Genomic DNA, 13703 nt, shown 5'->3' with positions numbered 1-13703 from the left:
TGTAGTATTAAAATGAAAGAATTACAGCATAGTATTTTAGTGTGGATTAAAGTGAAATCTAAAGGCAGCCACAAAAAAAAAAAAAAAAAAAAAAAAAAAAACGGTCTGAACACTATGGGACTTAACATCTGAGGTCATCAGTCCCCTAGAACTTAGAACTACTTAAGCCTAACTAACCTAAAGACATCACACACATCCATGCCCGACGCAGGATTCGAACCTGCGACCGTAGCCGTCGCGCGGTTCCAGACTGAAGCGCCTAGAGCCGCTCGGCCACTCCGGCCGGCAGGCAGCCACAGAGCTGTGCTAAGACGTCTCCGAAATACCTGATTTTTTAAAATTTACGCCCAAGAGTCATTATCCAAAAATAAGTGCAAAATTCGATTTTTGTATCATATAGCGTGTATCGCACAATGGAGCCTCAAATAAATAATTTTCCACAGCTAAACTGTTCTGTGATGCTTTTCAGGTACCACAGTGTTATTTCTAAGTCCAAAATGTCTCCCAATATACACCAGAAATACAAAAATGCAAAGTTTATGTTAAGTGCTGCAACGTTATTTCCCTCAAATTAAATATTTTTCACGTCTAATTGTTCTGTGATGTTTGCCACATGTGCATATGTGTTTTTGCTTCTAAACTGTCTTAAAAAGTGCGTCATCAAATTGAGAATGTAATATTTACATCAAGTCTAAAGCGTGTCCTAAACTTGAGGTTCGCCGCGCGGGATTAGCCGAGCGGTCAGAGGCACTGCAGTCATGGACTGCGCGGCTGGTCCCGGCGGAAGTTCGAGTCCTCCCTCGGGCATCGGTGTGTGTGTTTGTCCTTAGGATAATTTAGGTTAAGTAGTGTGTAAGCTTATGGACTGATGACCTTAGCAGTTAAGTCCTATAAGATTTCACACACATTTGAACATTTTGAAACTTGAGTTTCATAAACAGTTAAATTTTGAGCTCCCATTAATTATGCCACAAATCCAACTTTTTAATTTTATAACGTGAAGAATTAATTAGCCGGGCTGCATTACGTTCTTCGGAATTCGGTGCCAGGGTTCACTTGTGCTGGTATTGTGTTCGATGTACCAAGTAATGAGTCGAAATATGCGTTGGTAATAAATCTCAGTCTTAGCTCACCCTGAACTGCCTGTGGCGCCACTTAAATACCTTTATATATAACCAAGCCTCTGTCCATCGGTTTAGGGGATATGAGGCGTCAAAAACGAAGTACAAATATGTACTTCATAGTAGAAGTAAACGGCTAGCACTATTTTAATTTACATTAGTTTTTATACAAAACAATTTGACATTTGTATACTACATTAAAAGTAATGTACAGGGTATATCAGAAAGGACTTTACAACTTGGAAAATATATAAATTAATTCATAGTACCTTCAAAGAAGATTGTAGTGCCAGTTTGTATGAAAATATATCACGTTCTGCCTCGTGTAGTTCGCTAGTGCCGAATCGCACCGTAAGGAGCGCTAGCGGCAGTTGCGTTAAGGATGACTGCCTTCACTGGGCCTGAGCGTGCTAACTGTGTGTTTTGGTTTGAAGAATCGAAGTCGGTGACAACAGTTCAGGGTAATTTCCGTACCAAGTACGCTAAAGATCCTCCTAGTATGCCTGCAATTTATTAGTGGCATAAATGTTTTGCAGAAACAGGGTGCTCGGTAAGACTTGGGAAATCATCTGGTCAAATGTTCAAATGTGTGTGAAATCTTATGGGACTTAACTGCTAAGGTCATCAGTCCCTAAGCTTACACACCACTTAACCTAAATTATCCTAAGGACAAAGACACACACCCATGCCCAAGGGAGGACTGGAACCTCCGCCGGGACCAGCCGCACAGTCCATGACTGCAACGCCTTAGATCGCTCGGCTAATCCCGCGCGGCAATCATCTGGTCGTCGAAGCACATCTATCGACGTCGTTGAGCGAGTGAGACACGGTTTTGTCAACAGCCCTACGAAATCAACCCGGCGTGTATCTCGCGAACTGCAAATCCCACATACGACTGTTTGGCGTGTGCTGAGAAACCGTTTGCATTTGAAACCGTAAGATTCACGATCGTACAGGCAGTAAACGACACTGATAAAATTGCTCGTAAGAACTTCTGTGCGGATATGTTCAACCGATTACATGAGGATGAACATTTCTTGGGCAAAATCATCTTTTCTGACGAGTCGACTTTTCACTTAAGTGGCAAGGTTAACACACGTACGTAACTGTAGCATTTGGAGCAGTGAAATTCCACATCAAACATTGTAACATGTTCGTGACAGCCGTAAACTGAACGTTTTTTGGGCATTGAGCAAGAACAAAGTGTATGGCCCTTTTTTCCGTGAGAGAACCATCAATGGGATAGTGTACTTAGATATGCTATGACAATTTTTGATACCACAGATTGATTAGGATGACCGAGAACAAAGTGTCTACTAGTTGCAGGATGGTGAATCACCCCACTGCCTGGCTGACGTTCAGGATTTTCTCAGTGGTCGCTTTTAAGGTCAATGGATTGGCAGTGATGTGCCAGTTGCATGGCCCCCACGTTCTCCAGACCTGACACCATTCGATTTTTTTAAATTTTTTTTTTTAATGGGGATCCATCAAGGATATCGTGTTTGTACTTCCTGTGACGGCTTAGAGCAAGATTTCACGCCGCCACTGAGCAACTTACACTTGGAGTGCTACAGCGAGTTTGGGAAGAAATTGGCTTCCGATGGAATGTGTGCGGGATAACCAACGGAAGCCACATACAACATCTTTAGGTTAAGGTAAAAAAAAACTTGATGTGTTTCCCTCCAAAATAACACTTAACCCAGCTCCATATCTTCTTTCAATAAATCTATATGAAAGTTGTAAAGTCCTTTTTGAAACACCCTTTATATGAATGTCGTGGAACCAGTATATCTGTTCCTTTCTCAAATCTTTCAGCCATCTTAGCGAAATAAAATAAACATAAATGTTACGAAATTTAAAATGAGAGTGAAATGGTGTGTAAAATATCTCATCTTAAAGGAATGTTCTGATTATTCTAGAACTAGCCTTTGATTTCGTTAGTCAGTTACACATCCGCAGTTATGCAGAATTTAATGTTGGAATTAATCTTTTATTGATAGTAATTGAGCTAATGCGTTTAGTCTACAGATGTTTGTGTAAAATATTTTTTTGTCTAACATTATTCTTCAACACAGTCATTTAACTGGATTTTTGTGTTGTCTAATAATTTTCACGTCGATGTCGGACACAGTTTTGGAATTAACCAATGAAGTAGGTGCCCCCTCAAATATTTTATCCTGTTGTAATCTTTAGACGTTACAGATCCTCAGTTCATAGTAGCAATATACAGGGAACTGAATTTAAATGATTCCTACATTCGAAATATGAACTTTTCACATGACTCCTACAACATAATTTCAGAAGTATAGTATGGAATCTATAGAACTAGCAAGCAAATTTAGTGCTGTTGTTATGAACGTGACATATGTATAAAATTGTTGAAATAATGTATTATCAGTATACGTTACGGTAAAAGAGTTTGTTGCTAGTGGTGTGATCAACTTTGCTAAATGATCGATAGTCGACAATGAAATTATGGGACAAGTGGCATAGTGTTATTTTCCACACACACGTATATTCGTCCAAATTCATTCCAAGACATGAATGTGAACCCTCAGTGTAAGTGCCACGATGCTACTTTCGTGCCAAAACACAAGTGGCTAAAAAATATCTTGCTTATCTGGCAGGTAAACTTCATGTTTAGACTTAATTTAGGCGATGTAGTAAAACTAAGCTGACGAAGCTTTTGTTATAATTGTTGTTGTTACAACCTTCGGTTCGAAGACTGGTTTGATGCAATGCCCTACGCTACTACAAACTGTACAAGCCTCCTCATCTGTGAATAACTACTGCGACCCAAAAGTCATCAGAACCTGCTTACTGTAATCTCCTCTTGATCTTCCTCTGCAATTTTATCTCCTACACTTTCCTCAAATATTACGCTGTTGATTCCCTGATGTCTTATAATGTGTCCTACATATCAAATGGTGCCTTATTTTACTCAGATTATGCCACACATTTTTCTTGCCCTCAGTTCTTTCGAGAACTCTCTTATCAGTTATGTAATCTTCCCAGAGAATCTTCGGATATCTTCTGTAGCACCTAGCACCACATACAAAAAGTTTCTACTCTCTTTATGTCTGCACTGATTATTTTCACTTCTGTGCAAGGCTACAGTCAAATGTCTGTAGAAAAGATTCTCTAACCTTTAACTTATGTTCAATGTTGACTGTTTTTTTATTGAGATATGCTTTTCTTGCCAATGCCATTCTGCATTTTGTATACTCTTTACTTCGGATATCATCAGTCACTTCACTACACAAATAGCAAATCTCATCTACTACTTCTAGTGTCTCACTTCGTAATCTAATTGCCTTGGCATCGCCTGATTTAATTCAGATGCATTCCATTACTCTTGTTTTGCTTTTGACAATGTTCAAGACACTATTCAATTTGTTCAACTGCACTTCCAAGCAATTTGCATTTCCTGGCGTAATTACAGTGAACTTCGGTTCAAGCTCCAAATTTTTCTATGGCTTCCATTACTGCTTGCTCAATGTACAGATTGAATAACTTAGGTGATAGGCTGCAGCCCCACTCTTATCACTGCAGAAAACAAGTGTTAGCTGAAATGCTATGCTAAGCAGGCAAGCTCACCGGCAAACAAGCAGTCTGAGTTACTTATAGTTAGTGGAACAATGTAATTAATTACATTGTTTACATCTACACTCGCGGACACAATGCAACCTCAGATTAAATATTTTCTCCTCTAAATTGCTCTATGACGGTTGCCAGTGTGTAGTATCAATTACACATATAAAACATGTGAAGGATGTTGGCAAGTTTTTCTGTAATGCTTCATCTTACCAAGCGCCATTATCCGGCGGACGAAAATAATGTACCGTGTTGTACGCCATAAAATTTTATCTGTGTTATTAAAAGCCGAATATTTCTTTCTAAATGCATTTGAACTAGATGTGCTAGAGATTTCGTGCATAACGAACTTCTGCTGAATGCTGCACTATTTACTAGTCGTAACTGTAGTGCCAAGGCTTTCTAAAACGTATCTTATAATCAACTATAAATTAACAGCAAGATCCTTCCAGATACGCGAAGTAAAAACGCACAGATACACAAAAAACAGCCAATAAACAAACGAATTTTGGAAACACGATTTTAGGAAGAGAAGAAGTTATGAGAAGAATTTTTTATTTTGATGTGGCAGTTGAACTTAATATTTTCGTAATAAATTAGGAGAAATTTAGCTATGCTTTACCTTCATCACAACATGGCCATAGATGGTGCTGCAAAAAATTCAGAGAAAAAACGTATGCCTTAAAGCGAATGAAACTCAAACTTTGTAGCGAAATAAAATTGTATTATGTTTCTTATTCATGCACCACAGAAAATTTACTTGCCTCTGTATATCAATCTATCTATCTGCATGTCTATCTATATCTCTCTTTAGCGCCTCTTTTAATAAGGAGACAACATACAATCAGCTACAGAGGAGTGAAAGGAATACTGTGTTCCCTAGTATCTAACATCCCCCAGTAGCCGACGTTCCCCAGCAGCTGAAATTTGCAACCCCCCTCCCCCAGTAACTGACTCCCCCACACCCAGAGCAGCTCTCACTCCCCAGCTGCTGACACGAACTGCACTGCGGGGCGAGTTTTGAGTTAATAAGCCTCAACTTCCTGTCTACTTGCATATGCCTGATGGGACAAGCCGCAGCATACAGGTACAAGTCTCAGCTTGGGTAGTCGACGTCATGATTAGTCTTGCTGACATCTGTTCTTGCACAGTGATGCATTCCCCCGGCATGTCGTATTTTGCCGAGTATGGATCAATGATTATCTGCAGTTGAATAGGAAATGATGACTTATTAGCAATTAGTTGCATAGCACGCGGTGGCTGCCTCACACATTTCCAGTGATTTCTAGTCAGAAAAAGCGCTAATAACTTAGGTTTTGCTGGTACTCCTTAGCCTTTTGGAGATGCTGTTGAATTGCTTTGTAAGGAAGAAGTTGTTTTTTCTTTATGAAATTATTTACTATATTATTTTTCTCCTGTTTTTAATTTAATAATGCCTGTTAATTGTAATTCGTCTATATGTTGTACCATAACTGTACACATAAATGACAGCATATCTCTACAGCACCGCAATTCAGCTTTCCCCACGTTTTAACCCTCCGACTTTATCTCGATTGCTTCTCTGTAATCTGACAATATTTGATATCAGCAGTAGCCATTGTTTGAACAAGTCTTCTGAGTCTTGTCTACATCTTTTCGAAGTCTCCCTTAATTAGTACTTCCTACTTGACTTCTAGTCATCTGCTTTCATTCATTTCTTGTGCCAGTATACATTTTTCACACAATCTCATAGAAATAACGATAGTTGTACAGTAATTCTATTTATACTCGAAACGCGCGGTTGTGACGATTAATAATGACAATATATAAAGTTAAGGTTTCCCGGATATAAAAGTTAATCATAGTAGCTGTATGACATGAGTTGTCTGAGGATTATCTAGGCGCTATGCTTGTGATGCAGCCACCAAAAGCTACTACTTCCCTAGAAGGAAATGCGTACTATTTCTTTTCTATTTATCCGTGCTGAAATAAGATATATATATATATATATATATATATATATATATATATATATATATATATATATATTTTAGCAAATGCAATAGCGATTCTCTTGGAAGAAAGATAGTTCTAAAAACCACGTGGAAAAAGGGGTTGTTGTTGTTGTTGTGGTCTTCAGTGCTGAGACTGGTTTGATGCAGCTCTCCATGCTGCTCTATCCTGTGCAAGCTTCTTCATCTCCCGGTACCTACTGCAACCTACATCCTTCTGAATCTGCTTAGTGTATTCATCTCTTGGTCTCCCTCTACGATTTTTACCCTCCACGCTGCCCTTCAGCTCCAGTACCAAACTGGTGATCCCTTGATGCCTCACAACATGTCCTACCAACCGATCCCTTCTTCTAGTCAAGTTGTGCCACAAACTCCTCTTCTCCCCAATTCAGTTCAATACCTCCTCGTTAGTTATGTGATCTACCCATCTAACCTTCGGGATTCTTCTGTAGCACCACATTTCGAAAGCTTCCATTCTCTTCTTGTCCAAACTATTTATCGTCCATGTTTCACTTCCATACATGGCTACACTCCATACAAATACTTTCAGAAACGACTTCCTGACACTTAAATCTATACTCGATATTAACAAATTTCTCTTCTTCAGAAACACTTTCCTTGCCATTGCCAGTCTGCATTTGATATCCTCTCTACTTCGACCATCATCAGCTATTTTGCTCCCCAAATAGCAAAACTCCTTTACTACTTTAAGTGTCTCATTTCCTAATCTAATTCCCTCAGCGTCACCCGTCTTAAAACGACTACATTCCTTCATCCTCGTTTTGGCTTTTGTTGAAGTTCATCTTATGTTCATCTAAAGGGGTAACATTATTCATGTGTCCTACAACTGAAACTGAATGAAAGTGAAACGATAGAAAGACATCGGTACTGAGTCAATCAGTGCTTAAGCATTACGGCACTGCGCTGACGTGAATCGGCAAATGCAATAACGGTACGAACCGGGCACAGGCACAGGCGAGATTGTGATGGCCGCACACGGAGGAGCGAGGAGGGATGCCACTGCTGCGGCGGTTACCGCGGCCACCACCAGAGGCGCCACTGGCGGGCGCGGCGGCTTCACGGCTGCAACCTGCAACAGAACAGGAGCGCGTCTCACTCGTCACGATGTGAGGACAAGGAGGGATGCAAGATGAACAGGCAGGTTCTCACAGCAAACACAGGAATCCCGCGACAACCCCTCTTGCTTGTCTGACACATTCTATACAGCCAAGCTAAGGGCACATATTGAGCTGTGGTATTACTACAATACAGTACTGCAATACTACAATACACACAGATAACGATTAAAATTGCAATTCCACGGAAGACATCAAACAACGAAATTTTTGTTACTGTGCGTATAACGTGAAGTAAGAAGAAGGCATTATTAAATTTATAGTCGGTTTGGCGTTATACGGGCTAAGAGATACATTGTGGCTGTAACACCAATACCTATTTTCAATTTTGATTGTCGTAGAAGTGGCATCAGCTCTTGCTGCCGTGTAATAACATTGACTAACATGAGGTTTACAGTAGGTGATTTCAGAGGCTGATCGAGTAAAAACCAAAAAATGGTTAGTGTACTCACAGTAGGAAACAGTGTTATGATTGCCACCATGTGCCAGGCGGTCGGTAGTGTAAGTCCACAGACAGTGGAGGCAAGACCGAGGTAGGAATGCAATGCTTAACCCTAAGACAGTAAAAAACTGCCATAAGAAATTAATGGCAACAGGTGGTGTCTAAGATGCAAGTCATTGTGGAAGACGCTCAACATACAGACCGGAAGACAATGTGAATATAATTCAGCACGTCTTTGACAGAGCCCTTCAAAGTTAACAAGACAATCTGCTAGGGAAAGGGTGAGCCCTGCTCTCTCCCAACTATGCGTTTTCGTGAACTTCGCTGGCCGGCCGGAGTGGCCAAGTGGTTCTAGGTGCTACAGTCTGGAACCGCGCGACCGCTACGGTCGCAGGTTCGAATCCTGCCTCGGGCATGGATGTGTGTGATGTCCTTAGGTTAGTTAGGTTTAACTAGTTCTAAGTTCTAGGGGACTAATGACCTCAGCCGTTGAGTCCCATAGTGCTCAGAGCCATTTTTGAACCACATCTATTCTTGTTGTGGTGGTTCGCTTCGGTGGTTTGCTGTTGCGGAGTTTTTCTGGTGAGCAACACCGAGTGTTTCTATTGCTGAAATTTAGCCGCTATGCGGTGCAATAAACTATTTTGGTCGACTAAGATTTGAGTTCACCAGTGGAATTTTCCGTCTTGTGGCCGTTAGTATTCTGGTTACCTGCCCTGGGCACTGACGTAAAATCAAGCAGTGTTCTTTTGAGCGAGTTAACTATTACTGTGTTTCAAATTCAAATGTAGCAGCGGAATTCTCTGCCTAGTGGCTGTTAGTGTTCTGGTTACCTGCTCTGGACACTAACGCAATTTCAGGCAGCGTCGTCGCCTCACCTGTTGTCGCTGTCCAACATGTTGTTGTTGTTGTTGTTGTGGTCTTCAGTCCTGAGACTGGTTTGATGCAGCTCTCCATGCTACTCTATCCTGTGCAAGCTTCTTCATCTCCCAGTACCTACTGCAACCTACATCCTTCTGAATCTGCTTAGTGTATTCATCTCTTGGTCTCCCTCTACGATTTTTACCCTCCACGCTGCCCTCCAATGCTAAATTTGTGATCCCTTGATGCCTCAAAACATGTCCTACCAACCGATCCCTTCTTCTAGTCAAGTTGTGTCACAAACTTCTCTTCTCCCCAATCCTATTCAATACCTCCTCATTAGTTACGTGATCTACCCACCTTATCTTCAGCATTCTTCTGTAGCACCACATTTCAAAAGCATCTATTCTCTTCTTGTCCAAACTGGTTATCGTCCATGTTTCACTTCCATACGTGGCTACACTCCATGCAAATAATTTCAGAAACGACTTCCTGACACTTAAATCTATACTCGATGTTAGCAAATTTCTCTTCTTCAGAAACGATTTCCTTGCCATTGCCAGTCTACATTTTATATCCTCTCTACTTCGACCATCATCAGTTATTTTACTCCCTAAATAGCAAAACTCCTTTACTACTTTAAGTGTCTCATTTCCTAATCTAATCCCCTCAGCATCACCCGATTTAATTTGGCTACATTCCATTATCTTCGTTTTGCTTTTGTTGATGTTCATCTTATATCTTCCTTTCAAGACACTATCCATTCCGTTCAACTGCTCTTCCAAGTCCTTTGCTGTCTCTGACAGAATTACAATGTCATCGGCGAACCTCAAAGTTTTTACTTCTTCTCCATGAATTTTAATACCTACTCCGAATTTTTCTTTTGTTTCCTTTACTGCTTGCTCAATATACAGATTGAATAACATCGGGGAGAGGCTACAACCCTGTCTCACTCCTTTCCCAACCACTGCTTCCCTTTCATGCCCCTCGACTCTTATAACTGCCATCTGGTTTCTGTACAAATTGTAAATAGCCTTTCGCTCCCTGTATTTTACCCCTGCTACCTTCAGAATTTGAAAGAGAGTATTCCAGTTAACGTTGTCAAAAGCTTTCTCTAAGTCTACAAATGCTAGAAACGTAGGTTTGCCTTTTCTTAATCTTTCTTCTAAGATAAGTCGTAAGGTTAGTATTGCCTCACGTGTTCCAACATTTCTACGGAATCCAAACTGATCTTCTCAGAGGTCCGCTTCTACCAGTTTTTCGATTCGTCTGTAAAGAATTCGCGTTAGTATTTTGCAGCTGTGACTTATTAAACTGATAGTTCGGTAATTTTCACATCTGTCAACACCTGCTTTCTTTGGTATTGGAATTATTATATTGTTCTTGAAGTCTGTGGGTATTTCGCCAGTCTCATACATCTTGCTCACCAGATGGTAGAGTTTTGTCATGACTGGCTCTCCCAAGGCCATCAGTAGTTCTAATGGAATGTTGTCTACTCCCGGGGCCTTGTTTCGACTCAGGTCTTTCAGTGCTCTGTCAAACTCTTCACGCAGTATCTTATCTCCCATTTCATCTTCATCTACATCCTCTTCCACTTCCATAATACTGTCCTCAAGTACATCGCCCTTGTATAAACCCTCTATATACTCCTTCCACCTTTCTGCCTTTCCTTCTTTGCTTAGAACTGGGTTGCCATCTGAGCTCTTGATATTCATACAAGTGGTTCTCTTCTCTCCAAAGGTCTCTTTAATTTTCCTGTAGGCAGTATCTATCTTACCCATAGTGAGACAAGCCTCTACATCCTTACATTTGTCCTCTAGCCATCCCTGCTTAGCCATTTTGCACTTTCTGTCGATCTCATTTTTGAGACGTTTGTATTCCCTTTGGCCTGCTTCATTTACTGCATTTTTATATTTTCTCCTTTCATCAATTAAATTCAATATTTCTTCTGTTACCCAAGGATTTCTATTAGCCCTCGTCTTTTTACCTACTTGATCCTCTGCTGCCTTCACTACTTCATCCCTCAGAGCTACCCATTCTTCTTCTACTGTATTTCTTTCCCCCATTCCTGTCAATTGTTCCCTTATGCTCTCCCTGAAACTCTCTACAACCTCTGGTGCTTTCAGTTTAGCCAGGTCCCATCTCCTTAAATTCCCACCTTTTTGCAGTTTCTTCAGTTTCAATCTGCAGTTCATAACCAATAGATTGTGGTCAGAATCCACATCTGCCCCTGGAAATGTCTTACAATTTAAAACCTGGTTCCTAAATCTCTGTCTTACCATTATATAATCTATCTGATACCTATTAGTATCTCCAGGATTCTTCCAGGTATACAACCTTCTTTTATGATTCTTGAACCATGTGTTAGCTATGATTAAGTTATGCTCTGTGCAAAATTCTACCAGGCGGCTTCCTCTTTCATTTCTTAGCCCCAATCCATATTCACCTACTATGTTTCCTTCTCTCCCTTTTTCTACTGACGAATTCCAGTCACCCATGACTATTAAATTTTCGTCTCCCTTCACTACCTGAATAATTTCTTTTATCTCATCATACATTTCATCAATTTCTTCATCATCTGCAGAGCTAGTTGGCATATAAACTTGTACTACTGTAGTTGGCATGGGCTTTGTGTCTATCTTGGCCACAATAATGCGTTCACTATGCTGTTTGTAGTAGCTAACCCGCACTCCTATTTTTTTATTCATTATTAAACCTACTCCTGCATTACCCCTATTTGATTTTGTATTTATAACCCTGTAATCACCTGACCAAAAGTCTTGTTCCTCCTGCCACCGAACTTCACTAATTCCCACTATATCTAACTTTAACCTCTCCATTTCCCTTTTTAAATTTTCTAACCTACCTGCCCGATTAAGGGATCTGACATTCCACGCTCCGATCCGTAGAATGCCAGTTTTCTTTCTCCTGATAACGACGTCCTCTTGAGTAGTCCCCGCCCGGAGATCCGAATGGGGGACTATTTTACCTCCGGAATATTTTACCCAAGAGGACGCCATCATCATTTAATCATACAGTAAAGCTGCATGTCCTCGGGAAAAATTACGGCTGTAGTTTCCCCTTGCTTTCAGCCGTTCGCAGTACCAGCACAGCAAGGCCGTTTTGGTTAATGTTACAAGGCCAGATCAGTCAATCATCCAGACTGTTGCCCCTGTAACTACTGAAAAGGCTGCTGCCCCTCTTCAGGAACCACATGTTTGTCTGGCCTCTCAACAGATACCCCTCCGTTGTGGTTGCACCTGCGGTACGGCCATCTGTATCGCTGAGGCACGCAAGCCTTCCCCCACCAACGGCATGTCCAACATGGTGTAATTTTGACAGCTAATACGTACTCCATTGTGGAGTATCACGTTTGTAACATTGCCGGTTGGGGTTCTCATGTACTGATTGACTGGATGCAAGTCGTTGTGTCGGTCGGTCTGTGGCTGCCCCCTGGTTGGGTTCCGACGGATCAAGTGTAGTTGGGCTCACCACGCGTCTCGCCTAAGTGAACGAGGGCAGACCGAACTCCCTGGAGGCTTTCTGAGTGCCACCCGTGTTTAATTATTTGTTGTCAGCTATTTTAAATTTTAGGCTCATGGTTATTGTTGTGTCTTAAAATTTTGCAAAATTAATTTTTAAATTTACCTTTCGTGCTTAAACACTGCGGCCTTCTGCCTTTAAAGATTGTGGTAATATACTGTGAAGTTTTGAAATTTAGTTGTGGCTCTCATCCATTTGTGTTGTACATTGCACATATTGCCTTTAGGGTTTTAAATGATTTTATTGCTATCTTAATTGAATTTTTGATTTTTTAAGATTTCTTGTTGGCCTTTTGCCGTTAAAGGTCTATGATAATATATTCTCAAATTTTGGAAATTAATTGTGGCCCTCAGCCATTTGTATTGCGCCTTGCGTATGTTGCTTTTGAATTATTTTGAGAGGTGGCATGAGCCCCCTCTCATATTTCTATCTTACGATTCTCCTCTCTAGTTGCATGCGGTGGAGGGTTGCTTTTCCTTAACACGCGTACTTCCCACGCAGCGTCTCTCGTCACCCGGGTGGGCCGGTGACAGGCGGGCTCTGTGGAACTGGAGAGAGTTAAGCCGACGTGTGTGAGGCAGTCGAGTGAATGCTTTTCAGACGCCGACATTGTCAAGAGACACGCCCGCTGGGGTGTGAAGTAGCGGCTGGGCTAGAGGTTCCGTTACTTCAGAGAAACTTTGCGAAAACACTTTCTGGCGGGCTACCAGCGAGGCGTGGGAATGACTTGTGTACCCACGCAGTTGTGGCGGGAAAATTCCCGCACTTTCTGCAAAATCAGCACAGAAATTGGCGCCAAGAATCTCCATTGGTGGAATGGTAGTGCTCCGGCAATGGAGTGGAATTTCCGCCGGTTTTCGAGTTGCTGATTGGAACGTAACCACGGCCACTGTCGTGGGGGCGGGAATGTTCGGTGTTCGGCCTGTACGGGTGCTCTGGGTAGTCGGCAGTCGCCTTTCGGTCGAGGACGTCGGAGCAACCAGCCCTCGCCTGCGGTACGCCAGATCGTGTTCTG

At 41.5% G+C, this 13703-nt stretch overlaps 1 protein-coding gene across 1 annotated transcript in view; it reads right to left on the bottom strand.

The window, feature by feature from the left end:
- Positions 1 to 13703, bottom strand: part of LOC126259691 (loricrin-like) — a 130781-nt gene that overhangs the window by 56217 nt on the left and 60861 nt on the right. Inside the window, exon 2 of the mRNA XM_049956651.1 lies at positions 7667 to 7796. Coding sequence (XP_049812608.1) covers positions 7667 to 7796 — 130 coding nt within the window. The remainder of the gene's footprint in view (positions 1 to 7666; positions 7797 to 13703) is intronic.

Source organism: Schistocerca nitens, chromosome 5 (genome assembly GCF_023898315.1).
Source record: "Schistocerca nitens isolate TAMUIC-IGC-003100 chromosome 5, iqSchNite1.1, whole genome shotgun sequence".
NCBI classification, from domain to species: Eukaryota; Metazoa; Arthropoda; class Insecta; order Orthoptera; family Acrididae; genus Schistocerca; species Schistocerca nitens.
Note: the sequence above shows the minus strand (reverse complement) of the source record. Positions and strands in the feature narration are given on the sequence as shown.